General features: G+C 46.5%; 1 protein-coding gene across 1 annotated transcript; it reads left to right on the top strand.

Moving 5' to 3' along the window:
* The first annotated feature begins 8,758 nt into the window (after nt 1–8,758).
* LOC111726662 (tumor necrosis factor receptor superfamily member 10A-like) lies at nt 8,759–13,362 on the top strand. The gene is made up of 3 exons (XM_023515548.1): nt 8,759–9,001; nt 12,474–12,549; nt 13,170–13,362. The coding sequence occupies exons 1-3, from the start codon at nt 8,759–8,761 to the stop codon at nt 13,217–13,219; spliced, it is 369 nt and encodes a 122-aa protein (XP_023371316.1). The 3' UTR covers nt 13,220–13,362.
* Nucleotides 13,363–17,311: the final 3,949 nt, after the last annotated feature.

Genomic DNA, 17,311 nt, shown 5'->3' on the forward strand with positions numbered 1-17,311 from the left:
AAAAAAAAAAAAAAAAAAGAAAAAGAAAAAAAAATATGCATACTAAGTAACAGAGCTTCAAAGATGTAAAGCAAAATCTGCCAGAATTAGTGAGAGAAATAGCTATGCAAGTATAGCCAGAGATTTTTAACTCCTCTTTATGAACAATTCAGAGAAGTAGTGGAAAAATCAGCAAAGGCCTGGCGAGGTGGGCCACATCTGTAATCCCAGCACCTGAGAGGCAGAGGCAGGTGGATTGCCTGAGCCAGAGCGAGACCCCGCCTCTAAAAATAGCGGGGCCTTGGGGCGGCGCCTGTAATCACAGCTTCTCTGGAGGCTGAGGCAAGACAATCGCTTGAGTCCGAAAGTGCGAGGTTGCTGTGAGCTGTGATGTCATAGCACCCTACCGAGGGCGACAAAGTAAGACTCTGTCTAAAAAAATTAAAATAAAAATCAATAAAGTCATAGAAGACGAAAAAATTATCAACCACCTTGACCTCATAAACATTCATAAGCTTTTTGAAATTGAAAATTTTATTCTATATAGAATGTCTGTGGAAATACAAACTATTTGGGGAGGCCGGTGGGGAGACTTAAACGTCATGATTTCAAGACTGACTATAACCCACAATGTGGTATTAGGATGAGAATAGACAAAATCAACGGAAAAGAAGAGTCCAGACAGGGACCCACGCATACATGAGGTCAACTGAGTTTCAACAGTGATAAGGCTATTGAGTGCAGAAGGAAATCTATTCAACAAACGGTGTCCAGAACACAGTAAAATACGGAGAAAAATGAACTTCAACCTGTATCACGCAAAGAAAGGTAACACAAAGCTTAAGGCTGGAAGCGCCCTCGGGTTCCCTTCCCTCCTACCCACTCCCCAGCCCCTAAACTGCCCTGTGAACATGGCGAAGGCGGGACCTGGAGGGGCTTTGGGGAGGCTGGATTGCGGGTGCTCTGGGCCCACATAGCGCTGGGGTGGTGGGACTGCTGGAAGGACCTGACCCCGTGGGAATACGCGTGTCACGAATCAGATCGTCTCCCGCGGTTCTGTTACTACTGGACTTTCAAGAGTCTAACAGGAAGGAAAATCCACAAGAAAGGCAGAATGCTCCCCAACTCTTAGGAGGACTTGCCTGACTAGTGACAGCAGGGTTGAGGTGACATTTAACCGGCATAAAAACCTGAAGCCAGGCAGGCCCCAGCGTCTCGCGCCTGCAATCCTAGCACTCTGGGAGCCGGAGGAGAGGGAGGATCGCATGAACTCCGGAAGTCGACATCAGCCTGAGCGAGAGCGAGACCCTGCATCTACCAAAAGTAGAAAAACTAGCCCGCGTTGCGGCGAGCACCTGTAGTCCCAGCTACTCCGGAGGCTGAGACGAGAGGATCCACTGGAGCCCACAAGCTGGAGGTTGCTGTAAGCTAGGCCGACACCGGGGCACTCTAGACCGGGCGACAGCGTGAGACTCTGAAACCCAAACAAAACTCTGAAACCCAAAGCGGGATGATTCACTCCCATGGTGGTAAATGGGTGTAGGGTGTGAAAGTCTTTTGTTGACACTGGGTTCAGACCCCGCAGTCACAGCCTCTCAGCCACGGCCTCTGCATCCTCATCGTCCACCCATTCGTTATTTGGGCGCCTGCTCCGTGCCAGCACCTGGCTACCGAGATCCTAATATCAACCCCTGCCCAGGAAGCTTTGCGCAAGAACAGAGGGGCAAAGTGACTCAGAATGCAGTGACATCGACACAGCACCCAATGTTTGGGAAGGGGGAGGCGCGGATGGAACATAGAAGGCAGTTCAGGTTCAGGAACTGGAGCTCTCTGGCCTTGAATGCCGGCTCTGAGCCTGATTTATCTGTTCACAGCGGAGCGGAAAGTTTCTCAGATTTGCCACCGCCCGAATTGCAAAAAGAACTAAGCGAGGCTATGACTTAAGGGCCACCATTAAAAAATAAACAAATAAAGAAACCAGGGGAAGCCTCCAGTCTGGGACAGCCTCGCGAGATCCTGGAAAAGGGGCACGTGTGTTTAAAACCCGCGCGGGGCACCTGGGCGCCCCGCCCCGCCCCGCGCACTCCGCGGGTTTCTGCGCGCGCGCATCTCCGCGGGGCCGGGCTAGGAGCGCGCGCTAACTTCGCGAGTCGGCGGAACGGAGCGCACCGGCACCCTCGGAGGACGAGCCCCAAACTCAGGACGATGCGGGGAGACCGGCCTGGGCTCTGGCTTCTCTGGCTTCTCACTGTTGGTGTCCTGCCGTGGGTGAGTCCCCGCCGCCGGTCCCGGCTCGGGGCGATCGCGTCTGGGGCCAGGAAGCGGGGTGGGGCGGGCGTGGGGTATAGGAGAGAAAAAAGGGGGTGTATGGTTCCGGGCCAAGTGCAGCTGGGATTGTCCGGGCAGAACGAACTATTAGTCGTCAGAGTCTGAGGAACACCGGGGTCGCTTGTGGCTTCGAGGGACAAGAACCCTCCGCTTAGGCGGGGGTGGGGGGGGATGGGGGCACTTCACCCCGCTGGGCCCCTGTTGCCTAGGGGCAGACTCCTCTCTACTTCCCATCAGTAGAGAGATGCTTTAAGATCAGGCCATCTTAAAATCGGTGGAGACACCAACTACCCAGCCACCTCTCGGCCACAGATTCCCTGAAGGGAAGAGGGAGTGGGTGAGGGGGTGGGAGGGTGGGCCTTTTTTCTCTCCAGACTCCATCTTCTTTTTTTTTGGCTGAGGCTGGGTTTATGGGGCCGGTGCCCTACCCTTTTGAGCCACAGGCACCACCCCCAGCTTCCCTCTTCTTCTCCCTCTCTCATTTCCTCTCTAACTTCTCACTTATTTTTTTTTCTTTTCTTCTTTTCTTTTTTCTTTTCTTTCTTCTTCTTTTTTTGTAAACTGGCAACAGTTAACAGGAAAGATATTCTTTTCCTTTTTTTGAATCAGAGTCTCACTATGTCACCCTTGGTGTAGTGCCGTGGCATCACGGCTCACAGCAACCTCAAAATCTTGGGCGTAAGCGATTCTCTTGCCTCAGCCTCCCAAGTAGCTGGGACTACAGGTGCCCGCCACAGTGCCCAGCTACAATATACCCAAATTTATGGGATACAGCGAAAGCAGCTGTAAATACTTCCCCTAAAAAGAAGAAATTTTTCAAATTATCAACCTCCCTTTACATTTTAATGAACTAGAAAATGAAGAGGAAACTAAGGCCCAAGGCTACTGGCAAAGGAATAAATATTAAAAGTAGAGCAGAGATGAAAGAAATGGAGATTAGAAAAACAACAGAGAAAATTGAAAAAACCCAAAAGTTGGCTCTTTGGAAAGATCCACAAAATTGACCAACCTTCACCTAGATGGACTGAGGAAAAAGAAAGACTTGATTAAAATCAGAAATGAAAGAGGGGACATTATGAACAAATTTATAGAAACCAAAAGGATTTTAAGAAAATGTACTATCAATAATTGTATGTCAACAAATTAGATAACCTAGATAAAGTGGATACATTTCTAAAACACACCACCTATCAAGACCCTGTCTCTACTAAAAACAGAAAAATTAGCTGGGCGATGTGGTGGGTACCTGTAGTCCCAGCTACTCAGGAGGCTGAGGTGGAAGGATCGCTGGAACCCAGGAGTTTGAGGTTGCTGTAAGCTAGGCTGATGCCATCACACTCTAACCTGGGCAGCAGACTGAGACTCTGTCTCAAAAAAATAAAAAAAAAAAACAGTTAAATACTGTATGGGTGCACTTGTATGAGGTACCCAGAGTAGTCAAATTCATAGAAAATAAAATGGTGGTTACCAAGGGCTGGGGAGATAAAGGCAGAGACAAATATGACTACAAATGAATGGCTTTAAAACTGGGATAAAGATTAAAGTTCCATTTAGTTTTGGAGGTTTGGTGGAGGTGGAAGGGAGGCATATGAGATTTGTTTTGTGATAAGACCTGAAAGCCACTCATGCCAGTTCCTGCTTTGTCCTCCACAGGTCCTGGGTGACTCAGCTGTAACCACCACAGTTCCTGATGGACCATGTCCACCAGGTACATCCTAAGACTGATCCCTAATCCTTTGTAACACCCTTGTCTCCATGTTCTTCCAATCTTCTCTTTCTTGCAATTCCTGTTGTTTTTTTTTTTTATTCAACAGATACTTATTGATCCTTTGCCACATCTGAGGCCATGAAGTAATATCCCTGTGTTTTCCTACTAAGAGTTTTGTACTTCTAGCTTTTACATATAGGTGTTTGTACATCGTGCCAGATAAGGGTCAAACATTATTACATTGCATGTGGCTATATAGTCACATTATTCTATTACACGTGGCTATACAGTTACAGTTGTCCCAGCACTACTGGCTGAAATATTATTCTTTTCCATTGAATGGTCTTGGAACCCTTGTCAGAAATTAGTTGGCCATAAACGTGTGCGTTCGCTTTTGGACCCTTAATTCTATTCCATGGATCTGTGCCTGTCCTTTTGCCAGTACCAGCCTTTCTTGAATAGTGTTGCTTTGCACTAAATTTTGAAATCAAGAAGTGTGAGTTTTCCTACTTTGTTTTCATTTTCCAGAATTATTTTGTTTATATTGGATCCTTTGCAATTCCATATGAATTTTAGAATCAGCTCATCAATTTCTAGAAAAAGTCAGCTGAGTTTCTGCTGGGGATAAGATTGAACCTGTAGCTCAGGTTGCTGTGACGCTTTCTGTGTTTTCTTCCAAGAATTTCACAATTATTTTAGACCTTACACTTTAGGTCTTTGATCAACTTTGGGTTAATTTTTGTACATAGTATAAGATAAGGTGCCAACTTCATTCTCTTGCATGTGGATGTTCAGTTTTCCCAACATTATATCATGAAAAGAATGTTCTTTCCCTCATTGAATGGTCTTGGCGCTCTTATTGAAAAAAAAGTTTAAAAAACTTATAGTAAGGACATATGGGTGATGCCTGTGGCTCAATGAGTAGGGTGCTGGCCCCATATACCGAGGTTGGCAGGTTCAAACCCAGCCCCGGCCAAACTGCAACAAAAAAATAGCCGGGCATTGTGGCGGACGCCTGTAATCCCAGCTACTCGGGAGGCTGAGGCAAAAGAATCACCTAAGCTACAGCACTTTACCACAGGTGATAAAGTGAGACTCTATCTCTTAAAAAAAAAAAAATTACAGTAAGGATATAAATGAAGAAAATGTTTTTGTCCAATTGTACAATGAGTTTGCAATTTGAGCTAAGTGTTATTATAAGAGTCAAAGTTAAAAAAAAAACCTCTAACATTTATAAAGTAAAACACTTACATTAAGCTAAGGTTTATTTATTACTGAAGAAAGAAAAATTTTAGTATAAATTTATAGATTTGAAATTTAGGCTCGGCACCCATAGCTGGGCGTTGTGGTGGGCACCTGTGGTCCCAGCTGAGGCCAGAGAATGGCTTAATCCCAAGAGTTTGAGGTTGTTGTGAGCTGCAATGGCATGGCACTTTACCATAGTGAGATTCTGTCTCAAAAAAAAGTCCAAGCGTACAGTGTTTATAAAGTCTACACTAGTGTGAATAATGTCCTAGGCCTTCATGTTCACTCACTGGCTGCCTCATCCAGAGAAACGTGTAGTCTGCAAGTTCCATTCACAGTAAATACCAGAGACGGGTGTATCATTTTTTACCATTTACACTTTTTTTTTTAGAGACAGAGTCTCACTTTGTCACCCTCAGGATAGAGTGCTTGGAGTCACAGCTCACAGAAACCTCCAGCTCCTGGGCTTAGGTGATTCTCTTGCCTCAGCTTCCCGAGTAGCTGGTACTACAGGGCCCCACCACAATGCCCGGCTATTTTTTGTTGCAGTTGCCACTGCTATTTTAGCTGGCAGGGGTCAAATTTGAACCCGCCACCCTCAGTATATGGGGCCGGTGCCCTACCCACTGAGCCACAGGAGCTGCCCAAGACTTGGCATTGTTAAGATGACAGTATTCTACTGACCAGGAGCACACTGGGCAGAAGGGTTAGGACTTTTTCTTCTGTGAGTTTCCAGGAACTTAGGTGGTACTGTCACAGTCTCTAGGCCCACGTGGCTAATGATCCTTCAAACACATCCATTCTGAATTGATACGTCGTGCATGAGAAAGACACTCTGGATGTTGCATACTTAGTATTAAAAATAAAATATCTCAATGTTGTACATTGATTACATGTAGAAATGATAATGATTTAGATATTTTGGATCAAAAGGTAGATTTTAAAAAGAAATTTGACCTCATTCTTTTCACTGTGTCAATACGGATGCTGTGAATTTGAATTTCATGCATGGCTGGTAATATATTTGTCAGTAGCGCTGGATGGAGGTATACAGTGATACAAATTCAGACCCAAGGGCAAGCTGTGTATGTGGATTGGATTCCACAGAAGGCCATAAGAGGAGGTCCCTGGCCACCTCTGTCAGCCTCTGGGAATTCTGTGGCAATTCAGTCACTGGCTCTGCTCTCTCTTCCCAGGATCCCATTTATCCGATCTCAGTGGAAAGTGTAGCCCATGCACAGGTGGTGTGGATTACATGAGTGTTTCGAACAATCAGCCTTCTTGCTTCCCATGTCAAGTCTGTAAATCAGGTACAGAACACGTGGATCCCAGCCCCATCGGTGAAATGCAGGGTGATGAGATGGGGTTGTAGCCCACACAAGTCAGGGAACCACATTTCAGTCCATACTCTGTTCAGTGATTACGTCTTAGGTCAATAAAATAAAATAAAGACAAACTATTTTACAGTGCATGCCAACTGGTAGGAAATCTTTTAAACTATCATTTGCAACAGGGTGGGTGACCGTACAGCATGGAAAAGGCATGGCTGAGGGGACAGGGCTGGGTTTCAGCCGTGACACAGTTCTGGTCCTGGACCAGGGTCTGTCTTCCCCAGCTCTGTGCTCCTGACAGGTGTGTTACCTCTCTTAGACTCACGCCCTCAGGTTCACCCCTCCTCTCTAGCAGGGCCAGGTTTTGGAAAGTCACCCAAGGGCTCCTCTCCTGCCAGGCTCCCTCAGATTCTACCCCTGTACCTCCCTCGCTACCAACCATGTTATCTAAAGGATTCTTTTTCCCTAATCTTATATAATGGATAATGAATGTTGGTCCTTGTTGAATGATTCTTATTATTGGTGATGGCTGAAGGGTGGTCATCCTCTGTGCTCTGAGTGAGTTGGTGCAGAACTGGCCCTCAGAGCTCCTCAGTGACCTGAATTGAGTGAGAGGGCATCAGGGTGGGGAGGAAGGGTTGAGGGGCGTGCCAAGGGAGCATATCCCCAGAGACTTTTCCTTTCTCTGCAGATGAAGTGTTGGTCAGTAACTGCACGACAACCAAAGACACAGAGTGTCGGTGCAAACCGGGAACCTTCCGGGATAAGTCAAATTTCGCTGAGATCTGCGAGAAGTGCAGCAGCCCTGAGTAAGATATGAAAGGCAAGGGGCTCCTAGGGACAGGAGGAGCCTGTCCTTCCTCTGTCACCTGCTCAGGGACAGTGAACGGAGGGAGGCTTCTCTAAGGTCCCATTTAGCCAGCTGTCCCTTACAGAATCCTGAGTGTCCTCCCTGTGTGTACCCAGGTGCCCTGCTGAGGTGGTCATGAAAACGCCTTGTACCCCCTCAAGTAACATTGAGTGTGTCCGGGAAGAATCAGGTGCTAACACATCTGAGTGGAGAAGCCCAGCTCCTGGAGGGCCAGGGAGCACCAGTCTGGGGAATTCTACCAGTCCCCTCCCTTCTCCAGGCAATGGACCACTCGTGGTTGGGATTGGGATTGTAGTCGGGATTGGGATTGTGCTGCTCTTCGGGATTCTAATATATTCTTACTGGAAACGCATCTGCTCAGGTAGGTGTAGATTGAGGGAGGGGCCCCTAGACACTCTCTGCCCCTCCCCCACCCTGCTGCCCAGGCAGAAGCGCCCTCCTGTGTCCCACATCCTTGTCTCTCTGTGTTGATCACTTTATCTCTGGCCTCACATGCCCCCTAAGAACCAGGATCCGTCAGTTCCTCTCTCGGGGATGGTGGTGCCCTCATCTCCCAAGTCTGGGTTACCCCCCCATCTTCTGGGCCCAGCCAGGCAGGGAAGGAGCCAGCTCCTCCACTGGGGGAGCAGGGTGAGGACCAGGAGAGGTTGGGGGGGTCACAGCTTGCTCAGAGCAGAACCAAACAGAGATTGGACACGTGTGTTTTACTCAGTTTCTTCCTCCTCCTTCTTCCTGAGGGGAACTTAGTGTTGGAAAGGCCCCATCTCTGTCCCCAGGCCCTGGGCTGCTTGTCCAGTGTCTCAGCCCCCAGCCTGCCCCTGCCCTGAGGTTGCCCTCTGGGAGTTCATGCTACCTGGGACCCTCACCAGTTGCTAAGGGGACCCCTTCTCTTCCAGGTCTCACCACGATCGTGCACAAAGTGAGTTGGTTTCTCCAGGACCAGGGGGCACCGGGTGCTCAGAACCAGCTTCCTACCCACATGGAGCCCTGGGTGGGCATGTCCCTACTCTCCTGCTTAGCACACCTCCTGTATGGCAGCCCTGGCTCTTTGCAGTGGCCTGGGGACTCTGGCTGACTAAGAGGGGCACATGGCCACTTTGAGTACCCCACAGGGTGGTGGGCCGTGCTGCAGCCCTGTCCTTCCTACAGCCTGAGTAACACCCCCACCCTGTAGCCCTGTACCCTGGGGATAGGGTAACCTGCCTTAGCACAGCAGCAAGGACCCAGTGGCCAGCAGCAGGTGCTGGATGTGCTGAGCCTCTGCTACCTGGGGTGACCCCACTGGGAGGGGTGGGGATGGCAGGAACAGCAGTGCCGCAGGGGACCTGCAAGGAGCCCTGGATATGGACTCCTGAGTCTTCTCTTTGCCTCTCCAAGGTCCATGGCGGGGGAGTCCCACAAGGGCCTGGAGCAGAGGACAATTCCCTCAACCAGATCCTGAACTGCAGAGACTGTTGGCACATCCGAGTACCAGAGCAGGAGCAAGCAGAGCTGGAAAGTGTCACTGTAACGTTCCCAGGGGAGACAGAGTGTATGCTGGTAAGTGGGGGCAGCTGTGCTGAGCCCTGATCCTGCTCCCAGCCCAGGTCTGGGCGACACAGGCCAGAGAAGCGGCAGCAAAATGGTGACCACCCCCCTCTGTGGGGCCTTCCTCTTCTTATCCCTGTCCTGCTTTGGCTCTGTCCTTAGAGCCTGGAGCCCTGCGGGGGGTTGTTGATGCCTGATTAAGGACCACATGATATCCACCGCATGCTCCTAACAGAACTCGGGGAGCCCTTGCTTGAAACAGCAGGAGTGTTGCATTTGCTCCAGAAGTAGTATTACATTGAACATATTTGAACATAGATCTTCGTCCAGATTTCTGATCATGTTTAGGGAGACTTCTTAGAAGTAGAATTTTGGAGTCAACGTGTGGAAGTGCTGTTTGCTGTGCATGTCCCGCAGATGTGCATACACACGTACACACACAACCCTGGTTTGGGTTTGTATCATTTCACATATTGTGGTCTAACAGTGATGCTTCTGTTTTTCTGGGTTTGCTATCTGGAAAGACTTTGATTGCTTTCAAGTTACATTTCTTTGTTTTGACTGTTTTTGCACATGGTCAGTGTCTTGTCTACTAGAGTGTTTACATAACAAGACATGCTCTCCTGCCCGTGCTCTTTCTCTAATACAAATACTGGAGTCCTGGTTTCTTATTGTCCTTTCATTTGGTCTAATTTTTTCATGTGTACAAGTTTTACTTTTTTTTTTTTTTTGGGAGACAAAGTCTCACGTTGTCACCTTGGGTAGAGTGCCGTGGCATCACAGCTTACTGCAACCTTGGGCTCAAGTGATTCTCTTGTCTCAGCCTGCCTAGTAGCTGGGACTACAGGTGCGGGCCACAACACCTGGCTATTTTTAGAGATGGGAGTCTCTCTCTGGCTCAGGCTGATCTTGAACCTGTGAGCTCAAGCAATCCACCTATCTCTGCCACCCAGAGTGTTAGGATTAACACTCTGTAGGCATGAGCCACTGCACCCAGCCTCATTGTCCTGTATTTTTAGAAAGATCTTTCCCTAGCATATAATGAATGCCTCTAATTTCTTACAGAGATATTTTTTCAGTAATTCAATTTTTGCATATAGCTCGTAATTTAAATAGAATTTATTTTCTGATTGTTATGAAGTTAGATACTTCCTCAATTGTTCCAGTTACTGTCTGCTTCTTCCAACCCCATTTAGCCTCTAATTCTCCCATTTCCATTTGCTTTTGGTCCCTCCTTAGTAACAGGTGAAATATTTATATCAACAATCATCTCCTTCCATCTAGACCAGCAGTTCTCAACCTGTGGGTCGAGACCCCTTTGTAACAATAAAGATACATCCTGAACATCAGATATTTACATTACGATTCATAACAGTAGCAAAATTGTAGTTATGAAGTAGCAACAAAAATAATTTTATGGTTGGGGGTCACCACAACATGAGGAACTGTATTAAAGGGTCGCAGCATTAGGAAGGTTGAGAACCACTGATCTAGACTGTTCCTTTTTTACATCACTGCCCATTTTTCATTTAACAAAGAAAATATAAAGACTTGTGCACCTATAGCTCAAGCAGCTCAGGTGCCAGCCACATACACCAGAGCTGGCAGGTTCAAACCCAGCCCAGGACAGCCAAACAATGACTACTACAACCAAAAAATAGCCGGGCGTTGTGGTGGGCGCCTGTAGTCCCTGCTACTTGGGAGACTGAGGGAAGAGAATTGCTTAAGCCCAAGAATTTGAGGTTGCTGTGAGCCGACACCATGACACTCTACCAAGGGCAACATAGTGAAAAAAAAATTGAATAGACCAAAGACGACCTCCTTTGTTTTTCAAGACTTACCAGTTTACTCAGATAAAATTTATCATTGTTTCATATCATTTTCTCCATGTCTAAGATAATCATTGGAATTTTTCTTGAATTTTCCTTAACTATGAAATAATAATCTAGGAAGAATTGGGATCTTACTAACATTCAGTACTTTTTTTTTAATCACAGAAGATCACAGTTCAAGTCAAGTTTTCATTATAATTCAAAACTTGTGTTTTTCTTCAGATAAATTACTCCTCTTGTTAAGGCTGCTTTCTTGGTTTGTAAATGTCTTATAACATGTATGAGTTGGATCCTTTTATAATTGCCTTTTTTTAATTTGTTTTATGGTTTAAAACGTTCACCCAGCTATATCTTCATGTTTAAGTATGATTTACACTTTACGTTTTTAAAGTTTACAAACATATCTAACATAATGACCATTTTTCCCACTTCATGGCAAACATCTTCCCTGAGGCTTTGGTTTCGTGTCTTATTGTGTGCAGCTAGAACTTTCAGAAAAATGCTCAACAATCTTTAGAGAATGGAGATGTTTTGGTCTTTGTTAGACTTTATTGGAAAGGAGTCTTTTTTTTTTTCTTTTTGTAGAGACAGAGTCTCACTATATCTCCCTCAGTAGAATGCCATGGCATCACAGCTCACAACAATCTCTAACTCTTGAGCTTAGGTGATTCTCCGCCTCCCAAGTAGCTGGGACTAAAGGCACCTACCACAATACCCAGCTATTTTTTTGTTGCAGTTTGGCCGGGGCTGGGTTTGAACCCGCCACCCTTAGTTTATGGAGCCGGCACCCTACCCACTGAGCTACAGGTGCCACCCTGGAAAAGGGTATTCTGTGTCACCAAGGTGTACACTGTTACCTCTTGTCTCATAAGGAAATTATCAGTAGCGTTCTGGGATTAGGATGTTACAACAGTGCCAGCCACTGTGCCCAGGGCTCACAGCCTGCTGTGCCTTCTCTCTGGTCTCTGTATCAGTCCAGACCCTGCTGTGTTGGAGGGGGCCTCCTGCTGCTCTGGTTGCCTCACGCAGCTGGGGATTCTCTCTTCTGCCCCGTTCCCACGTGTGGGCACCTTCCCTGAGTACCTCCAGTCCTGGTGAGCAGGCTGTCCCCCTTCTCCTTCACTGCACTCCTGCCTCCTCTGTCTAGATTCCCAGCGCTGTTGCTTAGATGATCGATCCAAAGGTGGATATCAATTCTCTCCATCCGATCCTGTCTGCGGGGCAGTGTTGTGTAGTCTGCCTTCTTGGTCCCTTCTCCAAACTTTATTGTGCAAAGTGCCCTCGTGTGTATGCAGTCTTCTGTTAAGAATATAAAAAGCCTATGAGCAGTGATTAATTGTCTCCTGCTGGGGCTGGGTGGGAATTGATCGGAAGGGGGCTTTGGTTGGTGTGAATATTCAGTCTTGATTGGGTGGTGGTTACACAGGTGTATACATGGAAGGGAACACAAGTGAGCATGTAACACCCTCTGCAACGAGTAACCAGCACACAGAGCCTGTGAGCCCCATAGGATGGAAAGTTTATGTCTGTCTCCATAGAGACCTAAGGGGGAGGTGACCTGCCACAGGTGTCACAGCTGGCTGGTGGTTGGGGCCACATGGAATCCAGGATTCCTACCTCTGACCAAGGGCATTCTCCGCTATGTGTTACAGGAACAGGCAGAAGGTGAAGAGTCACAGAGGACTAGCCTGCTGCCTGCAGCGAATGGCAGTGCCAACCCCGTCGACGGTAAGTGTCTTGTTCCCAGTGATGCAGCAGAGGACAGGGAATGGTGACAGTGTCCTAACTCTGCCATCCCCATAGCTGATAAGGCTCTTCTAGAACATTCAGTGCTGGAAGCAGGGGATTCTATGCTATTGGCACTGAACTCGAAATACCCCTCTCCTCCACTCTCTCCCACCCTGTCTGTGCCCTAACGATGATCCTAACAACTCTGTCCCCACCCTCATCCACCTCCTTCCTCTTCCCTTCTTCAGCCTCCAAAGTGCCTCCTGAGGGGCTGCCCTGTCCTGTGTGGCACCCACTGGCCCCAGGAAGCTACTGAGACCCAGTTAGCTAAGCTATAGTGTAAACTATAGGCAGGATTCCAAAGACTTAATGCAAAAGGCAATGGGAAATTATGTCATGCATAATTTTTGGTATATTGATTACATGATGGTAAGCTAAGGCCATTTTCTTATTTAGGAAAGAAAAACACTTTTTGAAAACAGATTTAGTGTAGCCTAAGTGTACAGCCTGAGTCTACAGCAGCAATCTGGCGAGGGCCCAAAAAGAACGGTAAGGGATCAGAGGGGCAAATTCTGTCTTTCTCTTTGTGAGCTGAAACACCCATTTTCTCCCATCCTCAGACACTGGTGCTCCCCTTGAGATGTTCACACTCCAGGACTCACCCCAGTAGCTCCCTGGCTCTCAGGCCTTCGGACCTAAGCTGGGAGTCACACCGTTGCACCCCGAATCCTGAGACCTTCAGATGTCAACTTAATGACACTATTCGTCTTCTTAGTTCTCCAGATTGGAGATGACACATCTTGGGACTTCTCAGCCCCCATAATTATTATAAGGCTGATGCCATAGCACTGTAGCTTGGGCCATAGAGTGAGATCTAATTCACCTAATAAGTCTCTTCTTCTGTTTTACTAAAAATACCTGAAAAAAAATACTTTTTAGGGCAGTGCCTGTGGCTCAAAGGAGTAGGGCGCCAGCCCCATATGCCGGAGGTGGTGGGTTCAAACCCAGCCCCGGCCAAAAAACTGCAAGAAAACTAAACCAAACCAAAACAAAACAAAAATACTTTTAAAGCCCTTTTACATAATTTACTTGCTTCTTCACAACTAACTGTTCTTTAATTCAATCTGAATAACTGACCATAACCACTTCTTTGGGTCTTCATTTCCTTATGATGCCTCCTATGCCAAATAAAACTTGTGTTTTTTGTTTTGTTTTGTTTTGGAGACAGTCTCACTCTACTGCTGTAGCATTAGCCTACCTCACAGCAACCTCAAACTCCTGGGCTGAAATAGTCCTCTTACCTAAGTCTCTGGAGTAGTTGGGACTATAGGGTGTACCACCACCACACCCAGCTTTTTTCTCCCTACTTTTAGTAGAGACAGGGTCTTGCTCTTGCTCAGGCTGGTTTCCAGTACCTGAGCTCAAGCAATCTACCCACCTTGGCCTCCCAGAGTGCTAGGATTACAGGCATGAGCTACCTCACCTGGTCAAAACTTGTATTTAAACTGTGAATCAATCCTTTTTTTCTTTTTCAGCTTTTTGGCCGGGGCTGGGTTTGAACCCGCCAACTCCAGTATATGGAGCCAGCGCCCTACTCCTTGAGCCACAGGCACCTCCTTGTGAATCAATCTTTTATCAATTTAATTCTTGAATTCTTTTTTTGGGGGGGGGCAGTTTTTGACAAGGGCCAGGTTTGAACCCGCCAACTCCAGTATATGGGGCCAGCGCCCTACTCCTTGAGCCACAGACACCTCCTTGTGAATTAATCTTTTATCAATTTAATTCTTGAATTCTTTTTTTGGGGGGGGGGCAGTTTTTGACAAGGGCCAGGTTTGAACCTGCCACCTCTAGTATATTGGGCCAGCGCCCTACTCCTTTGAGCCACAGGTTCTGCACTAATTCTTAAATTCTTAAACCTAAATCTAAGACTCTAAGAGAATGGAGGGGAGTTTTTCCACCTAGTTCTGGAACCTGCAGATGGGATCCTGAGAAACCTAACAAAAGCCAGCAGAAGGCAGGAATTCTTCCCAAAGTCAGCTCGCTCAGTTTTCTGTCTGTAGAACCCACTTGAGAAAGGAAGATAAAAAATTACTCCGTTTTTTCTAATGTATGCCAAACACAACCATGAAAAAAAGAATTGCTAAGACCCTCCGGGCACAGTGGCTCACACCTGTAATCCTACAGACTTTAGGTCTTCCTTATATGTCTTTTTATATGCTATTAATCTGTCTCTCTTTTTTTTTTGAGACAGAGTCTCACTACATCACCCTTTGTAGAGTGCTGTGGCATCACAGCTCACAGCAACCTCAAACTCTGGGGCTTAAGCGATGCTCTTGCCTCAGACTCCCAAGTAGCTGAGACTACAGGCGCCTGCCACAACACCCAGCTATTTTTTTGTTGTAGTCGTCATTATTGTTTAGCTGGCCCAGGCTGGGTTGGAACCCACAAGCCTCGGTGTATGTGGTTGGTGCCCTACCTACTGAGCTATCTGGTACTATCTAATATGTCTTTTTTGAGATATTTTTATAATTATTAATGCCCTAGTGGGCACTATCCACTATCTAATACGTCTTTTTTGAGATATGTTGATGTTTACTATTTAATTTATTAATAACTTAAGACCCTTAAGTTATTAAGTGAAATTAAATTTTTTGTTACTTGAACTGCATGCTTGTGACTGGATGCTTTATAAAGAAAAGAAATTTGGGTTCTTAGTAGAGCATCACAAGCATGGAGAAGCAAAAATCCCATGTCCTGCCCTGAAGGCTATGTTACCCATTCTGATATTTCAAACTGTATACAAACCAGCGCATTGTACCCCATGATCGCATTACTGTAACAGCTATGATTTAAAAAAAAAATCCAATGTACTCAATTCTGATATGAGGACAATTGATGCTGGTACATGGTGGGGCATAAGGGAATGGGGGTATGGAGATAAGGAAGGAAAGAGGGTGGGGGGGGTCACTGTGTGTGACACACCTCTTGGGGGCAGGACACAATTGTAAGAGGGAGTTTACCTATGCATGCAATGTGACCTGTTTCTTTGTATCCTCAATGATTCCCTAACAATAAAACAAATTTTTTAAAAATTAAAAATGAATTTGTTGTGGTTCTGGAGGCTGTGAAGTCCAAGGCCCTTAAGGATCCTTCTGGTGAGGGCCTTCTTGCTGATGAGGCCTCCCCGCAGAGTCCTGAGAAGGCAGAGGGGACCACATGACAGAAGGGGCATCGTGAGAGCCAAACAGGCTTTTTCTTTTTGTTTTTGGAGACAGAGTCTTACTCTTTGACCCCAAGTAGAGTACAATGGTATCATCACAGCTCACTTCAACCTCAAACTCCTGGGCTCAAGTGATGTTCCTGCCTCAACCTTCTTAGTAGCTGGGACTACAGGAATGTGCCACAATGCCTGGCTAATTTTTTCTATTTTTCGTAAAGATGGGGTCTTGCTCTTGCTCAGAGATGGTCTCAAACTCCTGATTTCAAGCCATCCTCCTGCCTCAACCTCTCAGAGTGGTAGGATTACAGGCATGAGCCATTGTGCCTGGTGCCAGGCAGGCTTTTACAACAGACCCACTCGTGATGAGTAACCAACTCCTGTGATAAACCATTAACTCATGAATGGATCCAGGGGTGTCCAACCCTGGGCCATGGGTGGCTGTGAATGCTTATCTAAGAGGTGTTTGGGGCTACACATTAGGTACACAAACACTAACAAAAGCTGATGCATAATTTTCCACTATCACAGGTAAGCTTTCATAGCCATACAACTTTATATATAAAGCACATCAAAAAAATAAATTGTATTTTTCATTTAAGAATGGATTCGTTGGCGAGGCGCAGTGGTTCACACCTGGGACGCCAAGGTGGGTGGATTGCTTGAGCTCACAGGTTCAAGACCAGCCTGAGCCAGAGCCAACCTCTAAACATAGCTGGGCATTGCGGTGGGCACTACTTGGGAGGCTGAGGCAAGAGAATCGCTTGAGCCCAAGAGTTTGAGGTTGCTGTGAGCTATGATGCCACGGCACTCTACCGAGGGCAACAAAATGAAACTCTGTCTCAAAAAAGAAAAGAATGGATTTTTTTCCTTCTTCAAAAGAATGGACAGTAATTTTCTTTTTGTTTAGAAGTTATTTAATTGTCTCCAAATGAATCAGTAAATAAAGGATAAACTGCATGGCTTTTGTCTTAGTCTGTTTTGTGCTACTACAACAGAATGCCTGAACCTTGGTAATATATTAAAAAAACAGATTTATTTTTTACTGTTGTAGAGGCTTGGAAGTTCAAGGTCAGAGAGCCTGTATCTGGTGAGGGCCTTCTTGATGCATCCCAAGGCAGAGGGTGGAAGAGCAGGAGAGTATCCATGAGAGAGCGAGTGCCCAAGAGGGGGCCAAATTCCCTTTTGTAACACAGCCAGTTCGGCAATAACAAGCTTACTCTGTAAATAGGGACATTAATCCATCTATGGGGACAAGCCCAAGTGACCTGCTCATCTCTTTAAGGTCCCACCTCTCTCACTCAACACTGTTGCATTGGGAATTCAAACCATAGCAAAAATTCAAAGTAGAAAGAGAGAAAACAAAAGAGAGAATCCTATGCAGTCAAGTTGACTACATTGAATGAATTTATTACAAAGTTTTTTTTTTTTTTTAGAGACAGTCTCACTTTGTCACCCTTGGTAGAGTGCTATGATGTCACAGCTCATAGCCACCTCCAGCTCCTGGGCTTAGGCAATTGTCCTGCCTCAGCCTCCCAAGTAGCT

The sequence above is a fragment of the Otolemur garnettii genome, unplaced genomic scaffold, assembly GCF_000181295.1.
Source record: "Otolemur garnettii isolate 467f Iridium unplaced genomic scaffold, OtoGar3 scaffold00074, whole genome shotgun sequence".
NCBI classification, from domain to species: Eukaryota; Metazoa; Chordata; class Mammalia; order Primates; family Galagidae; genus Otolemur; species Otolemur garnettii.